General features: G+C 33.0%; 2 protein-coding genes across 3 annotated transcripts in view; both read left to right on the forward strand.

Annotated features, from left to right (window-relative positions):
- LOC132713780 (uncharacterized) lies at positions 1-24,519 on the forward strand. Of its 2 annotated transcripts, XM_060696460.1 has the most exons (11): positions 15,738-15,760; positions 16,597-16,683; positions 17,600-17,636; positions 18,175-18,274; positions 18,654-18,770; positions 19,084-19,181; positions 19,609-19,740; positions 20,202-20,329; positions 20,868-21,117; positions 22,743-23,306; positions 23,539-24,519. In XM_060696460.1, exons 1-11 carry the CDS (start codon positions 15,753-15,755, stop codon positions 23,839-23,841), a joined length of 1,824 nt encoding a protein of 607 aa, XP_060552443.1. In that variant the 5' UTR covers positions 15,738-15,752; the 3' UTR covers positions 23,842-24,519. The 2 variants fall into 2 exon arrangements, with proteins under 2 accessions (XP_060552451.1, XP_060552443.1); XM_060696468.1 differs by lacking the exons at positions 15,738-15,760; positions 16,597-16,683; positions 17,600-17,636; positions 18,175-18,274 and adding exons at positions 1-322; positions 704-740; positions 1,297-1,396 and having other exon boundaries at positions 23,539-24,026.
- The window catches only part of LOC132713796 (uncharacterized), a 70,390-nt gene that overhangs the window by 4,567 nt on the left and 40,081 nt on the right, over positions 1-25,742 (forward strand). The window lies entirely within an intron of this gene.

Consider the following 25,742-nt stretch of genomic DNA (forward strand, 5'->3'; position numbering starts at 1 on the left):
AGATTTTATCGACCGTACAAAGTGTTGTTGCTTTTTTCAATGTTGTCAAAGTGATCTACTACCTGATAAACAATCTAAAATATGCTAGGATGTGAATATTCAAATGAAATTGACTTGTTATTATTCAAGTTAGAATGAATCATCCTTAATTGTAGAGAAAAAGAAACGGGAGTGGTTAAAATTTGACGCAGTGGTGAAAACGCGCTATAAAAGGCTTCTTTCGCAAACCAAAAATCAAAAACTGACATCTCGCGATGGACGTATGCTTTCTTTTAGTACTCGGGACTTTTGTTGTCGGAGGCGAGGCAGCTGTGCCCATCTTGTAAGTAAATGAAGATATGTATATCTTTAATGCATTAATTGAAAAAAAAATATGCATGCTATTTAGATGAATTTCAATTAATTGAGATAATAATAATAATAATAATAATAATAATAATAATAATAATAATAATAATAATAATAATGAAAAGTGATACAAACATTTTTTACGGTCTCATCGATTCTGATTATATTCCTTATCATTTACATTTAATTTATCAATTCACTTTTCAAATACCACACGTTTTCAATAAATCGCAATTTCATTAAAAATTTCGCAATAAAAAAGTTTGAAATAAGTCCTTTACGTGCGAAAGAGGTTCTCGTTATTTTTAGTCTTATTGAATTAAAAATGTGACAAAAGATATAATTTATCTTACAGCGGCCAAGGAAACGGTGTACAGTCGCATGAAGGACAGGTATAACTTGATAGAGTTTAGTACACACATTTTAAGCTTTTGTAAAATTAGGTTAGAATCATCTTGTATTGAAATTAGTAAATCTTATTGAAATTTTAAGTTTTGATCCCAAGCAAATTAGATTAAACTGTGGATAAATTCAGGAATTTGAATTTCTATCGATATTATTTATATTTTCATCATTTGGTGAAATAATTAAAGGCACATGATGCCTCAGTAATCCATATTTTTTATTATTTAGAAACGTGAAACATGTGTTTTGTTGAGGTTGTAATTTTGGATTTAGAGTATGATAGATGTGTAACAAATGAAGATGCTATGGCTAAATGGCAGTAATGTGCTGTAAAGGTAGCAAAAATTTTAACAAACCAGTATTTTTGACTTCCGTACAAAATGCTAATTCACTGTAAAAATACCAATTGCCAACTGAGTAAATGAAGCAAAGGCTAAATAGTAATTGAGTTTATTTGGAAACTTTAACAAGATAACAAAAATAAAAGTATTTTTAGAAATAATAATGATAGCATTTCTGAGTCATAGTGGGCCTTTAATTCAGATAATTCCGAGATGTGATGTTGGTGAAACTTGCACAATTGACCGGAACTGTCGGGCACCAGATGGGACAAGTTATTGTGTAAAGGACATTTGGATAAAAGGCAAGATACTAGTATATTTAAAAACCACTCATATTCTTCTTTAAGTTAAAGTTCAAGCTGTCTATTGCTAATTTCAGGGTTATTATTTGATTAATTAATTAACTAATTAAAGATGCGAAAAACATAAATTGAGCGCCGTGAAGGCTCTATTCTAGTTGCATAAGCCTTTTATGCCATCATCATAATAGTTATCATGAATTTATGACAATATTGTCGTTGTTTAATGATTGTTATTTATTTATTTCAATTGAAAAGTTCATATGCTAGTAGAATATGAACTGTATGTAGTTCTTTATAAAATCGAATGTAAGAGAGATAGATAATTTCTATTAAATATTTTTCTTATTGATACCATTTGATTTAGAGTGTCTGTTGATTTTTCAGGGTGCCCTGCAGGACAGTCAGAATGTACCCTGTATAACGGTACTACCGGATGTTCATCATGTTTGTGACGGTGTTCCAGAATGTGCAGACCTGTCAGATGAAGAGCCTTGCAATAAATGTAATTTGCATATTTGTTCATCAGAAATGGAAGAGTTCATGGAGAGCTTTTTTTTGTATAGGCGATATGAACGGGCTTCGATCGTTCATACGTTCATAATTCTTTATTCGAGTTTTCCTCTGAAATTTTGGATATAAATTTACTTTAAAAGTTTTTAAGGGTAACACCCTATCTGCAATAAAAGCATCCACTTCTTACAAACCTATAGAAAAATCGTCAGCAAGCTGGTTTTTTTTTAATGAATAGAGATTTTTCAGTTCATCTAGGTCAGCTGTGAAACAATAACTTAATTTAAAATATTTTGAATGTTTCAGATAAATGTAAAACAACATGGCGGATGGTATTCGAACATGACTCAAAGGGAAATGTCTTAGCTGGAAGTAAGCCGGACTTAATGAACGCTGTCAGAAGGGTTATGTTATTTTTACGCACACGATTTCATCAAAATAAATTGGTGATTCCATTTGTTTCTCTCATGCAATATCTATATCATTGACATTTTCATCTTAACATTGTAGACTGTTTTCTTTTTAAATAAAACCGATTTCCAAATCAATAAAATAATGTCTTTAAACGCAAACTGTTTTCATTAATTGTATCAGTAACGAAATAACAATACAATCCAGCGCTATATTTTTTTACTAACGTATATATTTTTTTTTGAATCATTAAATTTGAGTACAAAAAATATAAACACCCACATTTTATTCAATTTGTTATTGAGGTGAAAGAAAATAAATATAATATGTAATTATTTTAGGGCGCTGAAATTAAAATGTTTAGAGGACAATATGTTGACAGCGCAGACACGACTCTGATAGTAGGAGACGAAGTATGCGCACAGAGCATTCATCACGTTTCTAAAGCATCATGGGCAACGTTCCAGGTAAATCACACATGCATGCAAAGCACATTAAGTTGATAAAAAATTTTATTGCTGCTTCAATCAAGTGGGGATGAAGTACGGAAGAGCATAAGTGCCAAGTGTGTGTGTTTTTATTAACTCGAAATTTCGAGTTAGTAAATCGAAATTTCGAGTAACCTATCTCGAAATTTCGACTTAGTAACTCGAAATCTCGACTAAGTAACTCGAATTTTCGACATACTAACTCGAAATTTTGAGTTACTTATCTCGAAATTTCGATTTTAGTAACTCGAAATATCGACTTACTAACTCGAAATTTCGGACATACTAACTCGAAATTATGAGATACTTATCTCGAAATTTCGACGTACTAACTCGAAATTTCGACTTAGTAACTCGAAATTTCGACTAAGTTACTCGGAATTTCGACTTAGTAACATTACTAGAATGGTCAAAGTTATGAGTTACAAGAGTTAACATAATATAAGATATAGTGGGGAGTGCGATTGAACAATGGATTGGGAGAAACGTGTGCCTTGACAAACTATTAAAGTTAAACTTAAACTTATTAGTGTGGTCACTTTTGACAATGGCATGTACACGCCCGACCTAAAAAAACAAACACAAGGCTTCCTTTAATTTGTACTTTCAGGCGTTCTTCAGGCGTTGTATTGTATCTCACCTGTTCGAACATATCTTTTCACTAATCATATTCTTCTCATCCCTGTGAATAAAATGATCCTATACTTCACGAGTTGGGCATCTGAGGAAAGTACCGCGGAGTGGCCAAAATAGGGCGTGCTGAGGCCTACTGTCTATATTTCTTTGTAAAATCGGATGCTTTAATATTATCCCCAACATGTATATAACAACAAGTTCCACTTTTATCAACACAATATGATTCAAAGTCTTAGTAAATAAATGAATATAGTATATTGACACCCCCACACAAAAATCAATCAAGAAAATGGGAAGAATATGTTTGGTATGTGAGGACAATTTGACCCTATTTAATTGTTCTGTTACATGCATAGGTACTCTGTCAATGTGCAACAGCTTCATATGAAAGAAAGTATCTTGAATTCAATCCTTGCTTTCACCGGCAACCAATGTAAGTCGTGCAATGTAAGTCAAAATTTCGAGTAATAAGTCGAAATTTCTGGTAAGTAAGTCTAAATTTCGAGTAAGTAAGTCGAAATTTCGAGTTAGTAAGTCGAAATTTCGAGTTAGTAAGTTGAAATTTCGAGTTAGTAACTCGAAATTTCAAGACAAGTAACTCGAAATTTCGAGGTAGTAGTTCGAAATTTCGAGATAAGTAAGTCAAAATTTAGAGTTAGTAACTCGAAATTTCGAGTTAATAACTTGAAATTTCGAGTTAATAAAAACATACACCTGGCACTCATGCTCTTCCGTAATGAAGCCAATCCTATTAATGCTTTTTATGGACCAGAAAGTAATTTACATTTATATCTAAATGAGTAAATCATTTAAATAATACAACATATGTTCGAAGACATAATCAATTTAATTGATGCAACATGTAATGAAAGACTAAATCATTACTTCTAATTATGGTGCAAGTGTTGTTAAACTAAATAATTTACTTCAAAATGTATGTATTGTAAGACTTAGCCATGACTTTATAATCATATATTAACATCATTTGGAAGAATGTGCCTTAATTATAGCTATAAAGTCATTGAGCATGTGTTGGACGGCTGAACAATTACTTTATCATCACTTAAATCATCCGAGGACTGAACCACAGAACGTGTATTCGAAGACAAGATTATTATTTCAATAAAAAATCGTAGAGAAAATATTGGTGGACAGAACTATTACTTTACATTCATAACATTGTGTCACTAATACAAATGCAGGGAAAGGCATATTGGTGGTTTACGGTTGCTTGTACGAGCGGAGATTTCTCGATGTCACGGTGGTATGTTGGAGACCGCACAAAACCAGCTGACAGTCAGGCGGCTTATGGATTCAAGTGGTTTGCAAGGTATTTCTTTATCATGAAGAAAATAGTACAATTCATCAGTATCAAGTTTAATGTCACAGACTTTGGTGTGACACACTATTTGATTAAGATATCTTTATTTTCCATATTCTCTACTTATTCAAGATATTTCGAAATTTTGAAATGAAATATACAAACAAATGGTATAACAAGAATGAATGACCCAATATTTATCTTGTGTACAATGAGTTACATATTGATTTGAGCTTTATTTCGGTAATGAAAACAGGAAGCGTTTTGTCTGCAATAAGATATCTTTTTCATGTTACTTAATAAATTTATTTGACCAGTACTTTACAATGAGATATAAAAATGTAATAAACTTAAAAATTCAGTAAGATTACTTTACAAGTTATATCGTATAGTAAGCACACATTAATTCATTCATGAAATATGCTGATCTCTGAAAAATATGTCAATATTTAGTCTTAAAATCGATCCACTTAAATACTTTTGGTAACGCCAGTTGTCTTCGTTACAAATAAAACAAATCAACGTATTTTTTCCTTAAATTTCCATTGTATTGGATTGTATGATAATTATTTAACACAGGGAGGTAGAAGACAAATATATGACTGTCATCCCAGCGACCGGAAATGATATCAGTGCAGTGAATGCACATATTCAAGCTGTTAAACAAAGTGGTTATGGTGTGACAGTTAAGCAAGAATCCAAATCTCTTAACACGGAAGAATATTACAGAGCAGATAACCTTGAGGTTTCGTCAGATGACAAAGAGATTGTTGCCCAAACAGTTTGGAACTTGCTAAACGAAAAATTCAAGACTGCAGTTAAAATTTCGGTAAACATGTTAAACCATTCAAGTTGAAAGTGTTATAAATATACAACAAACTATCTAATACACATTATGGATGTGTATTTCGTATCAAACTTTATTATATACAATGTACACTCAAATGTTTCCATTTTCACTTTTTCATGTCTAACAAAAGTTTACGTGTGTAATTCATTTAAACCGGAGAATGCAAATATCTAATACATTCCTTTTTTATTTAATTTCAGACATCTGGTCATTGGTTGTTTCAACACTTTGCTTCAAACGGACAAGTCGAAGAAAGTCAATATCTGGTAGGTGAAAACAAAAGGGTCTCAATCGATTCAAACAAACGGGAAACGAAATGGTACTTTGATCCATGTTGGCAGTTTGTGTATTCCCATGATCAGAATGGAATTCGTAAAGGAGGGTCAATACTCGAATTGATTAATGCAGTTAAAGCTGGACATCGTGTAAAAGTAATGATAAATAACAGAATATCTCAAGCTACTAATGTAATCGTTAAAAACAGACGTAATTTACTGCATTTCTTTACCAGATATACTTAAAAAAATCCAGCATAGAAACGCTAGAGGATCCGACAGGCGCTAAAGGGAAATGGGATTGGATGTTGGTAAATACAAACGGTAAGGTAGAGACCGCAAATTACCTTGTTGGCGAGGGAACAGGGCTCGGTGTCAAGCTCGGCTGCCGATATGAAGTGGTTTATAGACCGCCGAGAATGGAAAATGGTACTTGATTGTTGGACCCACTTCTGTAAACAGTGGCTCAAAAGAACATTTTGGCAAATGAAATTAAGGTACTAATTAGATGATTGGCGATTTTTAATGAAAACATAAACCAAATAAAACCAATTATGTTTTAGTTGTAAAACTGAATAAAGAATCTTAATTCAAACCAATATTTAAAGATTACAAAAATACCGACAACAAACAGGGATTTTTCCAGGATTTTGGGAACACGACCATACCCATGAAATTGGGAAATTTCAGCGGTGTTTTATTAAAATTGGGAAAAAATGCATGACTTGAAATTTTGCAGTGATTAAATGGATGCAAACAATTACTGTCTAGGATGGCATCTTATAGAATTTTAGCATTATTACAGTGAAGAGCTCTTATTTACAAAGATTTTAGAATTTTTATTCAATATTCATATTATTTAATGTTCAATTGGGAATTTTTTCCTGTGGATTGGAAAATATTATACTATTTTAAATTGGGAATATGACCCAATTACGGCTATAGAATAAGCCAAAAAATCCCTGACAAATATACGATATAAACTCCTTCATAACCATGTAATAGAAAAAATGATCGATTAAGATTTAGTTATATAAATACTTAAATTTACTTGAAATTTCTTTTCAGGATGGAGCAGATGTACGCTATTCCTGGATAGGTTCCACTGGGGAGTATACTTTTTTGGAAGCTGACAACATCGGATGTTGATGGTTCTAAACCGGACTTTGCAGTTGCCCCAGCACATTACGTTCTGTGCTTCTTAAACCAAATGGCAACGAATACAAGTTTTGATGTCACATCTAATAAGCTCACTTGGTTGTTTACAATAACGACTAACTCCGGCGTTGGTAAGGGAGCAGTAAATGGATTGTTGGCGACCATGTATCCCGTGGACATTCCACTGCTAACAACAGGGTGATGTGGTTTTTATCGCCAAATAACTGCTAAAAGGAAATGTAGCTACATGTATGTGATTAAGGAGGGAAATATATTAGATTTATTTTGATAATAGTATTACACACGCTTTTATGCATCTATATATACCTTTTTCCATTACAATGTGTTTTATTGACAATTCAAGAATTGGGTATCATCTAGCACAAACATTACTGAAACATGTCAACTTTAGCTGATAGTTTTGTAATAGAAAGAACATCGAAATACGAGGTTATCTGATTTGTACGAGGGGGCTTGAAGTGTTTTGATGTTTTTTCTTTTTTTGAATCATAGGCAAATATAAAAGCACATTCCTTGTTGTAACAATTTGAAAGCCAAGGAAAAAGTAACCAATGAAAGAGCATTTGAATACAATTCTTTTCTCTGTCGTCACAAAAAGTGAACACAAGATAAAAAAAAGTCAATCAATTGGCATGCTCTGGAGTGCGGTTTTCTAAAACCTGCATTCCAATTAACGCACTGTGCGTGCATATGTATGTATACGATTTAACTCTGACACATTTTCAACAGAAAGTCCCCCAAACTATGATACAATAAAATAATATTGTACCCATTACATCAACATTTCAGCTTTCATAAAAACGTTATCAATTTAAACAAAGATATTTTCATTTTATTAAGTTTTTAATTATGTTTACATTTACAAAATACTCACCTTGGTGGTAAGGTTTGTAGCCAAGTAACTGGTTTGTAAAAACGTAAAAAGACTTGCTCTTAAATTCATCAATAAGAATGATATTTAATTTGCTATATATTTATTAAAACTTTATAGACAAATGTTTAAACTTTTTTGCTTCACATATAGGATACAAATCTGAACATTATAATAAAAGCATCTTGTTACATAATTGTTTGATAAAATCATAAATATACAGTCTTTAAGTAAAATACACGTATGTCTAGTTTCAACATCCACTAGACTGATGTGCATATTTTGAATTATACATTTCTTTGTGTTTTCTATAAGTGGCAACTCAAAAAGACCATATACTGTTTAGCTAAATTTATTTATAATGCCTTTTTATTTAGAGAAAATTAGATCTTTAGATATCTGTTCATTTTTTTTTAATTTGCGCGCATCTAATAAAAGATAATGTATGATGTTAGTTGTTGTTTTTTAAACATCTCATGTATTCCAGAAAAATTCTCTGTAAATCTAATTGATATTGTACTTTCTCTGTTCAAATGTTTATATGCTGATGCTAAAAGAATTGTATAATGTTTAGAGCAATAAAGATTTTGAATTGAATTGAATATAACATCATTCTCAGCAAAAGATAATAGGTATTGTTTGTTTGTTTGTTTACTTTTTGTGTGTTTGTTTTCTTTTTAACATTTGAGAAAATGGCTAGAAAAACAGATTTTGAAATCATGTACAACACTTTCCTAATACTTAGATAAAATGTATTATCTTATATTTACTTTTTATTAACATATTTGATATTGCCTTAACATATTTGATATTGCCTTTTACTATTGTAAATATGTTCTTTTTTATACATTGATACAAGTAAGAATTGTGTATAAAAGGAGTTTACAAGAAACTCATGCGTTGATGTCTTTCATACATAGATACATTATAATTATTAGATTAGTTTTGCTTTAAAATATTATATTTCCAAAACAACCTTATAACACTATTTTTATTTCGTGACATCGATACTTAGACTGCATTTTACTGTGTCCCTTTTTTCACTATCTGTTTATAACTGCCCTTTAGCACCAACATATAATTCCCTTTTTTTTGTTCTTTGTGGTGTATGACTCCAAATTTTCAGTTTTGTCGTTTTGGGTGTTCTTTAGGGATTCCGATTTTCTCTATTTTCAAACTCTTACTTTATCGCCTTCTTGTGTATGCATATTGTTTAATTTTGAATGGCTATTTAGTATATGTATATGCGTATGTGTATGCATGCATTGCATGTAATTTCTACAATAAAGTTAAAGTTAACTTGGATCTTCTTGTATATCACGACTATTTTCATCAGGACTTCATGATCCAATTATATCAGAGGAAACAAATATAATATATCCTGACACCCTATTATATACGTTTTCTGGATTGTTTTCAGTGAATATACCGAAAATAACAGAATACAGATGTGCACTGAGATAATGAATGACATTTTCTTTCATACACCGAAGTTCATCTAGCGTAAAGGATAATACAAAGTCCAATTGCCAAAATATACATACACATATAATGGCAAATGTTTTCTGGAGAATTTTAACAATGTATTTACACAGAATACTGGTACATGTTTACTATGCTACAGACACGTTAGAATATATGTGTTTTCCAGAAATATGTCTCTGATTTACAGTTGTGGAAATTTGATAAAGAATTTAAAATTCCACAAACTCAGTTACCTACCAAGCTTTTAATCCTCCTTATAATTCAAATCAAATACATATAAATAGTACGTAATAATATAATAATGTATAAAGCATTTTAATAATTTTGTGTTAAAAAATCATGTTATATTTCTCACCGTGAATGCCACATGATCTCTTCACTGACTAGCTTTTTTCAGAAAGATATCTTCCTCTTGCTTGACAAAATGTAATACAACAAAGATCAACTGATTTATATTTACGAATCTGGAGCATTTCATATTGTAGTTTTATCCTTTCTGCGTAAAATATCTAGACTTCTCCGTCTTTCAATTTGGAAAAAAAAAACATTGTTTTTAAAGTACTGACTGAACAATGAATAGCAAATAGTATACATGTAATGCAGACCACAATCAGAGGCAACTGGTGCACCAGCTGATATCGGTCTGCATGGACCACAAGGGTTGATCAAGTTGCCACAAGAATGCTAACAGACAATCGGCAGTGGCTAAGCAATGGCTGAAGATGTTTCTCAAAGACCAAAGACATTATGATCTTACAAAGAATTGATGCGAATAAAGGACAAACATAAACACTATATTGTTATATACAGTACTTACACAACACTACATTGTTAAACTTGCACAACACTATATACAGTGTTATACTTACACAACATATGGAAGGGATGGAACAATAATTATTACAAAAGGCGTAATATAATGTACATGAAACACTTTTTTCTTTTCGTGTACAGTGCTATATTGTATAAAAGCTCCACATTTCGTATCAGTTTAAATATGATACATTTTTCTAGTCTTTCTGGGTCAGGTCGTGTATTGCTTTTGAAGTCATAAAAAGCTTACGTTTTCTGGTCCAAGTGAAATATTTCAAGCTATGTGTCAGATGCATTCCGTGATTGGCACAACTCATAGCTTTCTACATGATTTTTCTAGATGATTTAGCTTACTTGAGCACACATTGCTAAAGGCATTTTATTTCAAACGGGAAACGAAATGGTACTTTGATCCATGTTGGCAGTTCGTGTATTCCCATGATCAGAATGGAATCCGTAAAGGAGGGTCAATACTCGAATTGATTAATGCCGTTAAAGCTGGACATCGTGTGAAAGTGATTATCAATAACAGAATATCTCAAGCTACTAATGTAATCGTAAAAAAAGACGTAATAACTGCATTTCTACCAGATATACTTAAGAAATCCAGCATAGAAACGCTAGATGATCCGACAGGCGCTAAAGGGAAATGAGATTGGATGCTGGTAAATACAAAAGGTAAGGTAGAGACCGCAAATTACCTTGGGCTTGGTGTCAAGCTTGGCTGCCGATATGAAGTGGTTAATAGTCCGTCCAGAATGGAAATTGGTACTTTATGTTGGACACACTTCTGTACACAGTGACTCAAAAGAACATTTGGCAAACGAAATTAAGGTACTAATTATAGATGATTGGCGATTTTTAATAAAAACATATACCAAATAAAACCAATAATGTTTAGTTGTAAAACTGAATAAAGAATCTTAAATCAAACCAATATTTAAAAATTACAAAAATACAACAAATATAAGATATATACCCCATTCATATCCACGTAATAGAAATAATGTTCGAATAATAAGAATAAGTTATAAAATATTTAACTTAAAAATTAAAATCTACTTGAAATTTCTTTTTAGAATGGAGCAGATGTACGCTTTCCACTGGGGAGTATACTTTTATGGAAGCCGACATCATCGGATTTGATGGTTCTAAACCTGACTTTGGTGCCCAGCACATACGTTCTGTGCTTCTTAAAACCAATTGTAACGAATACAAGTTTGATGTCACATCTAATAAGCTCAACTGGTTGTTTCCAGTAACAACTAACTCCGGCGTAGTAAGAAGCAGTAAATGGGTTGTTTGCGAACATGCATCCCGTGGACATTCCACTGCTAACCACAGGGTGGTGTGGTTTGTCGCCAAATAACTTATAAAAGGAAACGTAGGTACATGCATGTGATTAAGGAGGGAAATATATTAGATTTAATTTGATAGTTGTATTACACAAGCTTTTATGCTTATATATATATATATATATATAATTATATATATATATATATATATATATATATATTCCTTTTTGCATTACAAAGTTTTTTATTGACAATTTAAGGAAATGATTTACTTTTTTTCCAGAACATACCGGTATTATCTAGCACGAATATAACTAAATCATGTCCACTCTAGATGATAGTTTTTTTTTAAAAAAATATGTACCCATTTACCTTCCAGCTTCCATAAAAATGTATTAATTTAAACAATGTATACCTTTTTAGTAATATATATTTACATAGTTTTTGGTTAAACGATTAAGTAGGATAGACCAACATACTTTGTTTTATTGCAGGGCAAGATTACTTCTTCATTCAAATTGACTCTATTGAAGTATGATTTTTAACAAGCATGTCATCCCAGAGATATAAAAGTTATTGTCGAATTATTTCCTAAAACAAGCACTTTTAACATAAATTTTTGAAATTTATTGAAATATTAACAGCTACAAATTGTTGAAATAAAGTAGAGTTGCATTTGTGTGATTGCTTTGTTGTTTCCTTGGTGTGTTTTTAAAATGTATATTCTAAAAATAAGTTAATGACGGATGCTAATAGACTTGGTAACGTGACGTTTCATGCAATCGGCCAATCATGGTTACTGTCAATTTAACATCAAAACTAGTGAAATGCGAGTCAGTGATTTGATATATACTGAACCGGACAGGCTACAAAGGCTGCCATATACAATTCCCTGCCAGCCGTTTGCAGCTTGACATCCCTTATCTTGGGGGGGGGGGGCTTGTGCTTCAGGGAATTGTAGACCTTATCAGAAATGATGGTCTCCTGGGCAGCAGTATCTACCATTGCTGTTTTACTTGGACATCCCCTACTTGGACCCCATAGTAACTGGGAAGATGAATTAACCTGACAGACAACAATAAGGTCTGATTCGACTCCCCCCGTGCCTACTTTGCTGAAATTGGCAGCCAACCGGGATTTTTTAATTTTGCAGGTCTTGTCTGCAGATAGGGACGGGAAACGACCTACTTTTTCACCGTCCCTTTCTAGTTTTACGACTTTTTGTTGTCGTTAAGCTTTGGGTAATTTCTTTTAATATGCCCTATTTCGCCACAATTGTAGCATCCGGCTGATTTGCGGGGTTGGGACAAATCTGACAAAAAAGTTTTTGTCAGTCTCTGCTCCAGGTCATTTAAGGTCTTGCTTAAATCACCAGTTGACTTAGGCTCTGCCTGCTGCTCCCGTGATGGCTGGGATGCAACAGCAAAAATCTTTTCGGTTTTTTCCTGTCACCATACATGGCTGCACACACCTGCTGATACTTGCGTTCCATTTGTATGTCTGCATGCACAGACTCCGGTCGCTGCATGCAAACAAAGTGACCGGCCTCTTTGTCAACCATACCCTGACAGAATCTGTTCACTGTTTGGACAGTGACAAACTCCTCTGGCAGCTTCTTAAAAGCTCTATAACTTAGAGTGAGCACTCGGTCAGCCCACTCATCTAGGGACTCCGTTGTCTCTTTTGTGCTGCATTCTGAAAACTTACCTGTGCAGCAGCTGGCAAACTCATGTTGGCCAAATCGGGTAGCCAACTTGCTAACCAGCCTCTTATATGTAAGCTGACCTTATTGTTCACAGATAAGCGCATAATACTCGAGCGCTTTACCATCTAAACACCAGACAAGGCAGCTAACTTGTTCTCCATCAGTCCACTGGCCTTGTTGGACATAGCGAGTGAACTTTAAAATAACGGTTCCCAAAAAATCTTACCATCATATGATAAGTGTTCGGGAAAGGCAGATATCCGGTTTCGAACCCGAGAACGCTATGGGCAGATGGTGCCCTAGCGAACATAGAGTCATCACTGCAATCACTATCGACTACCTGGTCAAAACGTATCGTATGTTTAGGGGTGGTATAGTCTGGTTGTAGTAAGGTGGGGGGGGGGGGGAGTATGGATTTTGACTTTTTATCAGTAAAATCCGCAGGAGTCATCAACTTCAGATTTTTATCTGGAAAAATCTTGTTGTCTGTTGCAAGGGTGCAAACAGATGAGAGTTGTTGCTGCTTGTGAGCGGCCAGAACATTGGTTGCCGCTTTCACCGACTCCACCATTTCCAACCAATCATGTGCACTTGGCTGAATATCTTCCTCCTCGCCCTCGTCTGTATCTACCTCCAAGCTTGATTGGCCTAGTTAGTCAGTATTCTGTGCTGACAGAGACATATTCTGTCCAAAGTCTATCATAGCAAGTATCTCAGGGGAGAATTTGCGACGACAGATGACCTCTAAAATTTCCCTGGTTATATTACCAGAGCTCTCCCTCACTGCAATGAGCGCCTTGCCTAGGCTTGGACTCACATTAGGTATTGCCTGTAACCTTTCCTCAGATGCAAAGTTAATGGCAACCAAGGGTGGCTGCACAACCTTTGCTTCCTGAAAAAATATCTCGGACTCTCCCTTCATATTGATATTCTACATGGCAACGGATTACATACCAAGAAATATTCAAGTAAAAATATGTTAAAACTAAATAAATCTCAATATCTATCTTCTCCCCCTTTATATGGCAAAAGGGCTAAATGGAGTTTATCAAAATATTACAGTAACTGTACCAGTGACAGCAGCATGAAAAGGAAATCCGAAAAATAAACAAATTCCAAAGAATTTGGTCCTTCAAGGTAACGTCTAACCTAAGCGGAATTTGATGGCTTAACTACGATTATTTACGTAGAAATTCTGGTTGAAAATCGTTCAAGCAGATTTGCACACTATGAACAAAACCAAGAATTCAGGTAGACTTCGTTCTATGAGTGCAGAATTTGACAGAAAATTTGTACACAATCGATAAAATTATGGAGCTTTGGTAGCGTCTATCTTTCAGAACGGAATTCGTAAAAATTACCACTGCCTCCAATATAGAACTGTCACGATTGATTATAAAGGGATTGACAATATAAACAATCGACTAACCTTCCACGTCTGGATCGTAGCCAAGCTAGGAATTGCCTAATTCTTCTAGTTATATATTACACTAATAGGGCGCCAATCGCAACTACTCGGCCCTTTCCGTCAGTCTTCGGATAAGGACCTCGAACACAATAGTATGAATACACAGAACGGATGCGGTATTCCGGTCTAACCTACGCTAAGAAACTAAACATGTAAACAAATAGTAATTTAATGCTGGGAGTTGTTGACACGTTTATTTCCAATATATGTAATAAAAGTCCACCTAAAATAAGTGAATTCATAGGTACAAAAGCAAACAATACATTATTTATATATTTACTAATATGGCTGTAGAAACCGAAAGTACAAAAAACCAACCTGTTGACATTTGGTCGGATTTATTTTATATTGAACATCAGTGGGCATATTTAAATTACAAATTGTTGTCAGACATATTTTCAAGCGTAAGAGTACCGGAACAGACATTAGATGTCAGATATATACATTCGTTTTACATTATCTCAGTTTCTGTTTACATCTGTAAACCACGTGGTAGAACTACTTTCAATTCGTATTGTTTCCGAGGTCAATATTATAGATAATGGCCGAGGCAGTTCTGAATGATAGGGCGCCCAACTGTCAAGCCTAACACACTAGTTCCGGTTGACTCGGTACCTTCCGTTAACTTCCGTCAACTCCCGTAACCAGTACCATACGGTACTACACTACGATGATTATCTGGCACGGGAGTTACTTCCCTTCTGTACTTCCTTCTACTTTCGTTTTTAACATGCGTTGTTGACAACAGAATTTTTAGTTTTTAATGCATTAAAATAGAAATTTATTGTATTTTTGTGCTTAAAACATCCCCCTTTTAAATATCAAATGTTTACAATTCCATTCTTCCAGCTTGTGTTTTGACTTTTTGTGATATTATTGACGTAAATAATCGTTGATTTTATTTGTTTTCCTTTGCATTTTTGTTTATTTTCTTTGCTTTTTGTTTTGAAAATACCGTTAAAAATACTGGTACTTTTTGAAATGGTAACCGGTAAATTTTGAAACGGTTTTCGATACGGTCTAAGTACCGGTTATCGGTATCCAACCCTATGGACAGGTAAAAGTACCTTTAGATAATTTTTAATTTGGAGAGTTATGGTATTCTTAAAAAGGTTTTACTGAAACCTTTTTAAGAATACCATAACTCTCCAAATTAAAAATTATGTTAAAATTTTACATTCTTCCTATTGAAGAGCACTCTAAATTAGATGCCCCGTTTTGATAGAGCTGGTCAATAAGTGTTTGCATAACTAGTTTATTGATGTTTAAGCTATAATTTGGTGGGTTAATCCATGCATATGAGTGCCCGGTGGAATAAAGAATTGATTTAATATGTTTTACCCATTACTTCATGAGCATTTTGTGAAAAATGGCTGTTTTCATTGACAAGCTCCCGTTAAAAGTTCAAAATGCTATAAAACTATAAAAACTGCTTCAATACTAATCAAACTTGGCACATGTGTTGACTGGACCATTGCCTTTGCAACAACATGTCTTATATTTCCTGTTACCATGGCAACGAGGGGACATCTCAAAATTGCCAAAAATCACTATTTTGCGTTGATTTTTTCCATTGAAATTGATTGCAAAGTGCTGCAACTTCTCAATGGATTGAGATAGAGTCAAATGCTTTTCAGCGTTGGTTACACGTTACCTTATAATCGATCTGGGGTCATTTTTAGCCTCTCACAAGTCCAAAATTTTCTTGGTGATGAGGGGGACTGCCGCCCCCGTTCAAACCCCCCAAACAGAAGGGGGCACATCCCCCTTCTGGCAACCCCCTGATGTATCTTTTGGTTGGGGTTAACCATAAGTTAGGATTGGCGGAATAGTGTGGTCAAAAAGTTTAAGCTGTAAGTCAATAGGTAATGATAGATTATTTATCTTTAACAGGATTTGGTGCATTGCTTTATTGGCATGGGCCGCTTGGTGCCTTCTACATGATAGGATACTACCCGAAGATGAGAAAAGAACTCCAAGGTATTTATAAGTAGAGACTGTTTCTATAGCTTGTCCGTTTATATTGAAGGAATAGTTACGTGGCTGATTTGTCCCAAATACTATGACCTTTGTTTTAGAATAATTAATAGACAATTTCCAATTTTAACAATAAGCATGGAAACTGTCTAAACATTTTTGGAAATTTGACTCACTATCTGCAAATAACACTGTATCATCAGCATATAATAAGACCAATATTTTAAATAAACATAAAGAATTATTATCAGTAAAATTAGGGTTTATACCATTATTATTTAACAAAAGAAACTCTTCAAGATCATTTAGATACATAGAAAAAAGAATAGGAGATAAATTTTCACCCTGTTTTATACCACATCCACTTGAGAAAAAGGCAGATGTTTTGCCATCTGGAGAGACACATGCTTTTATATCATCATACATTTTCTTAATCACAGTAAGTATTTTGCCTGTTATACCAAGTTTTAAAAGTTTGCACTATGGCCGGCTCACCAAATGGAATCAGAAGCTGAAAAATCTATAAAGGCCGCAAAAAAGTTTCTTTTTTTCTGATCTTATTTTCTCTATAAGGAATTGTAAACTAAAGATGTGGTCTGTTGTGGAATAGTGTTCCCTAAATCCAACCTGGTTCTCATTTAATAAATTATTTTCGAATAAAAAGTATTAATTCTTGTATTTAAAATAGATGTGAATATTTTACCAAAGCAGCTTATATAATGTTGTAATAGGTCTGTAATTTACTGGATCCTTGGGAGAACCTTTATTTTTCTATATTGGTTTAAATGTGCCTGATAACCAGGCATCTGGTATGACACCATGATCTAGAATATAGTTAAATAAAATCAGAAATAATGGGGACATTTGCTTTTTAAGTATTACAATTTGGTGTGACAAAAAAAAATAATTTAACTTACAGCGGTCAAGGAAACGGTGTACAGTCACATGTTGGACAGGTAAAACTTAAGAAATTTTTCATTAGAGTTAAGTACACAAATTTTAAGCTTTTGTATAATAAGCTTAAAATCATCATACATTTTTGTAAATCTCATTAAAATATTTTGTTTTGATACCAAGCATATGGGATTATAATGTGAATAAATTCAGCAATTTGAATTTCTATCGAGATTATTTTATTTATACTTTCATCATTTGATGAAATAATTAAAGGCACATGATGCCTCAGAAGTTCATATTTTTTAATATCTAGAAATGATGTCAAACATAAGTTTAGTAATGTTTTAATAATGGATTTAGAGTATGTTAGATGTGTAACAAATGAAGATAGTATAGTTGCATGGCAATTATGTGCCGTAAAGGAAACAAAATTTAACAAATCAGCATTTTACTTCCATACAAAAAATAATTTATAGTAATAATACCCATTGCCAACTGAATAAAAGAAGCAATGATATATCATATAGATAGCAAATGAGTATTTTTTTAGAAATATAAATGATAGCACTTCTGAGGCATAATGGGCCTTTAATTCAGATAATTCCCAGATGTGCTGTTGGTGAAACGTGCACAATTGACCGAAACTGTCGGGCACCAGATGGAACAAGTTATTGTGTAAAGGACACTTGGATAAAAGGCAAGATACTACTATAAGTTAAAACCACTCTTATTGTTCTATTAGTTAAAGTTCAAGCGGTCTAATGCTTATTTCAAGGTTATTATTTGATCAATTAATTAATTAACACTACTTAAAGATGCGAAAAACATTCATTGAGCGCCGCGAAGGCTCTATTCTAGTGACATAAGCCTTCTATGCTATCATCATAATAGTTATCATGATAATATTATCGTTGTTTAATGATTGTTATTTATTTATTTCAATAAAAAAGTTCATTTACTAGTAGAATATGAACTGTATGTAGTTCTTTATAAAATCGAACGTAAGAGATGTAATTGCTATTAAACCTTTTTCTGTTTTTATACCATTTTATTTCGAGTGTCTGTTGATATTTCAGAGTGCCCTGCAGGACAGTCAGAATGTACCTTGTATAACGGTACTACCGGATGTTCATCAAGTTGTGACGGTGTTCCTGAATGTGCAGAGCTGTCAGATGAAGAGCCTTGCAATAAATGTAATTTGCATATTTGGTCATCAGAACTGGAAGTTCATGGAAAGCTTTTTTGTATAGGCGAGATGACCGGGCTTCAGTCGTTCATACGTTCATAATTCTTTATTCGATTTTTCCTCTGAAATTTTGGATATGAATTTAATTTAAACGTTTTTAAAGGTAACCCCCTATCTGCAATAAAATCATCCACTTCTTACAAACCTATAGAAAAATCGTCAGCAAGCTTTGTATTTTTTTTTAAATGAATAGAGATTTTCAGTTCGCCTATATCAGCTGTGAAACAATAACTTAATTTAAAATATTTTGAATGTTTCAGATAAATGTAAAACAACATGGCGGATGGTATTCGAACATGACTCAAAGGGAAATGTCTTAGCTGGAAGTAAGTCGGACTTAATGAACGCTGTCAGAAGGGTATGTAAATTTTTACGCACACGATTTCATCAAAATAAATGGTGATTCCATTTGTTTCTCTTATGCAATACCTATATCATTGACATCTCATCTTAAGATTGTAGATTGTTTTTAAATAAAACCGATTTCCAAAACAATAAAACAATGCCTTTAAACTCAAACTGTTTTCATACATAGTATCAGTAACGAAAAACATTACAATCCAGCGCTACATTTTTACTAACTTATATATTTTTATAATCATTAAATTTGAGTACAAAAATATATACATCCACATTTTTTCAATTTGTTATTGACGTGAAAGAAGATAAATACTAAAACGAACTTTTAACATAGCACCATGTGATTTTATTGTTTTGTAGGAAAGGAAATGGCTTTATGTTAGGACCTCTACAAAATTGATACATATAATATGTAATTATTTTAGGGCGCTGAAATTAAAATGTTTAGAGGAGAATACCCGTATGTTGACAGCGCAGACACTACTCTGATAGTAGGAGACGAAGTATGCGCACAGAGCCTTCATCAGGTTTCTAAAGCATCATGGGCAGCGTTCCAGGTAATTAATATACATGCATGCAAAGCACATTAAGTGTACTGCTTCAATTAAGTGGGGATGAAGCCAATCTTTTTCATACTTTTTAAGGATCAGAAAGTAATTTACATTTATATCTAATTGAGTAAATCATTTCAAATTATACAACATATCTTGTTAGACTTTATCATTTTAAATGATACAACATGTAATGAAAGACTTAAACATGACTTTAAATTATGGTGCAAGTGTTATAAGGCTATATTAACAAATTAAATTATACAGTGCCTATTTTTAGAATGAACTTTGACTTTAAAATTTTATATGGAACATTATTTGGAAGACTGTGGAAGACTTTAACGTCATAGACCATGTATTCGAAGACTAAATCATTACTTTAATATAAAATCGTAAAGAAAAAATTGGGGGACAGAATCATTACCTTTAGTTAAGTTCGTAATATTGTGTGGCTTATGCAAATACAGGGAAAGGCATATTGGTGGTTTACGGTTACTTGTACGTCCGGAGATTTCTCGATGTCACGGTGGTATGTTGGAGATCGCACAAAACCAGGTGACGATCAGGCGGCTTATGGATTCAAGTGGTTTGCAAGGTATTTATTTATCATGAAGAAAAAGTACAATTCATCCCATTATCAAGTTTAATATGCCAGAGTTCGGCGTGACGCACTATATGATTAAGATATTTTTATTTTCCATATTCTCTACTTATTTAAGATATTTCGAAATTCTGAAATGAAATATACAAACAAATGGTATAACAAGAATGAATGACCCAATATTTACCTTGTGTACAATGAGTTACATATTGATTTGGGCTTTATTTCGGGAATGAAATCGGGAAGCGTTTTGTCTGCAATAAGATATCTTTTTCGTGTCACTTAATAAATGTATTTGACCAGTACTTTACAATGAGATATAAAAATGTAATAAACTTGAAAATTCAGTAAGATTACTTTGCAAGTTATATCGTAATAAGCACACATTAATTCATTCATATGCTGATTTCTGAAAAATATCTCAATATAAAGTCTTAAAATCGATCCACTAAAATGCTTGTCTTCGTTACAAATAAAACAAATCAATTTATTTTTCATTTGTATTGGATTATATGATAATTATTTAACACAGGGAGGTAGAAGACAAATATATGACTGCCGTCCCAGCGACCGGAAGTGATATCAGTGCAGTGAATGCACATATTCAAGCTGTTAAACAAAGTGGTTATGGTGTGACAGTTAAGCAAGAATCCAAATCTCTTAACACGGAAGAATATTACAGAGCAGATAACCTTGAGGTTTCGTTAGATGACAAAGAGATTGTTGCCCAAACAGTTTGGAACTTGCTAAACGAAAAATACAAGACTGTAGTCAAAATTTCGGTAAACATGTTAAACCATTCCGATTAAATTTGGAAAGTCGAAAGTGTTATATCTTTTGTTTACAACAAAATATCAAATACACATTTTGTATTATGTATGTGTATTTCGTATCAAACTTTATGATATACAATGTACACTCAAATAATTTCATTTTCACTTTTATATGTCTAACAAGAGTTTACGTATGTAATTCATTTAAACCGGAGAATGCAAATATCTCATACATTACTTTTTATTTTGCCCCCCGCCATGTAATGGCCGGGGCATATAGTGATACCCTGTTCCGTCATTCCGTCCTTCAGTCATTCTGTCATTCCGTCATCATCAGTTTCCGTTCATTATCTTAAGAACGGTTGCACACATTCAACTCAAATTTGACATATGGATATGTCATGAGAAAGTACAGGTCAAGTTCGAATTTGGTTACGGTTCGATGATTTTTTGGCAGAGTTATGCCCCTTTTACTTTGAAAATAAATATGAAATTTCAGTTTCCGTTCATTATCTCCCCAACGGTACAACAACATTCAACTCAAACTTGACATATGGATATGTCATGAGAAAATACAGGTCAAGTTCGAATTTGGTCCTGGTTCGATGATTTTTGGCAGAGTTATGCCCCTTTTACTTTGAAAATAATATAAAATTTTCAGTTTCCGTTCATTATCTCCCCAACAGTACAACACATTCAACTCAAACTTGACATATGGATATGTCATGAAAAAAATACAGGTCAAGTTTGAATTTGGTCATGGTTCGATGATTTTTGGCAGAGTTATGCCCCTTTTACTTTGAAAACAATATGAAATTTTCAGTTTCCGTTCATTATCTCCCCAAAGGTACAACACATTCAACTCAAACTTGACATATGGATGCGTCAAAGGAATGCGCAGGTCAAGTTCAAATTTGGTCATGGTTCAATGATATTTGGCAGAGTTATGCCCCTTTCACTTTGAAAGTAATATGAAATTTTCAGTTTCCGTTTTTTATCTCCCCAATGGTACAACACATTCAACTCAAATTTGACATATGGATATGTTTTTGGGATGCCCAGGCCAAGTTCGAATTTGGTCATGGTTCAATGATTTTTGGCAGAGTAATGTCCCTTTCACTTTGAAAATAATATGAAATTTACAGTTTCTGTTCATTATCTACCCAACAGTGTTACATATTCAACTTAAATTTGACATATGGATATGTCAAAGGAATGGGCAGGTCAAGTTGGAATTTGGTCATGGTTTGATGATTTTTTGGCAGAGTCCTTTCACTTTGAAAATAATATAGATACATCTAAGGAATAAGCAGTTTAAGTTTGAATTTGGTCGTGGTTCAATGATTTTAGACAAACTTATCTTTAATGAATGTTGGAAAAATTTTGAACTTTCAGTTTCAGCACTCATACTTTTAGCCATTATTTTGGCTACAAATATGCAATATGCTATTTTTAAAAGGTTAAGACTGAATAATTTCAGTGCCTTGAACATTGTATGAAAATGGTTTGTGTTAACATTGAAAAGTTTTAAGGGCTTTGAACTTAAAATGAAAAAAAATAATTAATGCACCATCTGAAATTTTGGCTGCATGCGGGGGCATGAAGACACATTTCTAGTTTATTTTTAATTTTAGACATCAGGTCATTGGTTGTTTCAACACTTTGCTTCAAACGGACAAGTCGAAGTAAGTCAATATCTGTTAGGTGAAAACAGACGGGTCTCATTCGATTCAAGCAAACGGGAAACGAAATGGTACTTTGATCCATGTTGGCAGTTCATGTATTCCCATGATCAGAATGGAATCCGTAAAGGAGGGTCAATACTCGAATTGATTAATGCAGTTAAAGCTGGACATCGTGTGAAAGTAATGATAAATAACAGAATATCTCAAGCTACTAATGTAATCGTAAAAAAAGACGTAATTACTGCATTTCTATCAGATATACTAAAGAAATCCAGCATAGAAACGCTAGAGGATCCGACAGGCGCTAAAGGGAAATGGGATTGGATGCTTGTAAATACAAACGGTAAGGTAGAGACCGCAAATTACCTTGTTGGCGAGGGACAGGGCTCGATGTCAAGCTCGGCTGCCGATATGAAGTGGTTTATAGACCGTCGAGAATGGAATATTGTACTTGATGTTGGACCCACTTCTGTAAACAGTGGCTCAAAAGAACATTTGGCAAATGAAATTAAGGTACTAATTAGATGATAAGCGATATTTAATAAAAACATATACCAAATAAAACCAATTATGTTTAGTTGTAAACTTGAATAAAGAATCTTAAATCAAACCAATATTAAAAAATTACAAAAATACGATAAGATAGCCCTTCATAATCACGTAATAGAAAACAATGATCGATTTTAAGATTTAGTTATAAAATATTTAATTCAAAAATGAAAATCTACTTGTAATTTCTTTTCAGGATGGAGCAGATGTACGCTATTCCTGGATAGGTTCCACTTGGGAGTATACTTTTATGGAAGCCGACAACATCGGATTTGATGGTTCTAAACCTGACTTTGGTGCTAAACACATACGTTCTGTGCTTCTTAAACCAAATGGCAACGAATACAAGTTTGATGTCACATCTAATAAGCTCACCTGGTTGTTTTCAATAACAACTAACTCCGGCGTAGTTAGGAGCAGTAAATGGATTGTTGGCGAACATGCATCCCGTGGAGAGACCACAGCTAACCACAGGGTGATGTGGTTTATCGCCAAATAACTGCTAAAAGGAAACGTAGCTACATGTATGTGATTAAGGAGGGAGATATATTAGATTTATTTTAATAATTTTATTACACACGTTTTTTTGCATGCATATATATATGTTTTTGCATTACAAAGTGTTTTATTTATAATTCAAGGAAATGATTCACTTTTCCCCCCAGAAAATACCGGTATCATCTAGCACGAATATAACTGAATCCATTCCACTCTAGATGATAGTTTTTTAAATAATTAAGAGCAATTATTACACATATTTGTACCTGTATATGTGTGAAAGGAATAAATGCGTTGATTAATAGTTGCTTCCAAATACGTAAATAGTGAATTGTATTTTATACATTATTCGCTTTCCAGTTCGATAACATTGTCCAAAGTTGCTAAGTATTTTTCATTTGGAAATGTTACAATACCTCTTTCAAAATATTTTTTTTGTATGGGACAATTCGATTTAAATGTTATCATATATCATGTCCAGTTCATGTGCAAAATTGCAAATAGCATATGTTCAATAATGTATACCACATTTGTATTTTAGCAGTTTTTGGCTAAACAGTCAAGTAGGATAGGTCAAAATACTTTTATTGTAGGGCAAGATTACTTCCTACATCAAATTGACGTTATTGAAATATATTTCAACTTCCTTTTTAAGTTTTCTTAACACACAAAACAAGCACTTTTTCTTCTTTCAAGTATTAACAGCTACGTACGTTTAATAATTATGTATACCTTTTAAGTAATATATATTAACGCAGTTTTTGGTTAAACGATTTAGTAGGATAGGCCAAAATATTTTGTTTTATTGCAGGGCAAGTTTACTTCCTCATTCAAATTGACTTTATTAAAGTATGATTATTAACAAGCATGTCATCCCTGAGATATAAAATTTATTGTTGAATGATTTCCTAAAACAAGCACTTTTTATATTAATGTTTGTTTATTGAAATATTAACAGCTGCAAATTGTTGAAATAAAGTAGAGTTGCATTTGTGTGATAGCTTTGTTGTTTACCTTGGTATGTTTTTGTAATGTATATACTAAACATTAGTCAATCACGGATGTTAATAGATTTGGTACCGTGACGTTCCATGCAATCAGCCAATCATGGTTACATTCAATTTAACATCAAAACTAGTAAAAATGCGAGTCAGCGATTTGATATATATTAGCAATCAGCCAATCATGGTTACATTCAATTTATCCAACCAAAACTAGTAAAAGTGCGAGTCAGCGATTTTATATATATTAACTTGCGTCAGCGAGATTTTATCGACCGTACAGAGTGTTGTTAATTTTTCAATGTTTTCAAAGTGATCTACTATCTGATAAACAATCCAAAGTATGCTAGGATGTGAATATTCAAATGAAATTGACTTGTAATTATTCAAGTGAGAATGAATCATACTTAGTTGTTGAAAAATAGAAACGGCAGTGGTTAAAATTTGAAAAGAAAAAACTGACGCAGTGGGGGAAAACGCGCTATAAAAGGATTCTTTCGCAAACCAAAAATTAAAAACTTGCATTTCGCGATGGATGTATGCTTACTTATAGTAGTAGGGACTTATAAAAGAGAAAAGATACAAACATTTTACGATCAAGATTCTTTATCATTTACATTTTATTTATCAATTGACTTTTCAAATGCTATACGTTTTCAATAAATCTCACTTTCATGCTAGATCTGATTTCAAGATTTAAAGATCATTTGACTTGTTTTCCAATCCCCGAAATATATCAGTGTTATTGTATATGCTTACTGTATATATTTATGTTGTAAAATAGAAATAAAATATTGTTTAAACTAAGATTTAAAGATTTCTCAATAAAAAAAGTTTGAAATGAGTCGTTTACGTGCGACAGAGGATCTCGTTATCTTTAGTCTTATTAAATAAAAAAAAC

Source organism: Ruditapes philippinarum, unplaced genomic scaffold (genome assembly GCF_026571515.1).
Source record: "Ruditapes philippinarum isolate M1 unplaced genomic scaffold, ASM2657151v2 ctg635_1_1_1_1, whole genome shotgun sequence".
Taxonomy (NCBI): domain Eukaryota; kingdom Metazoa; phylum Mollusca; class Bivalvia; order Venerida; family Veneridae; genus Ruditapes; species Ruditapes philippinarum.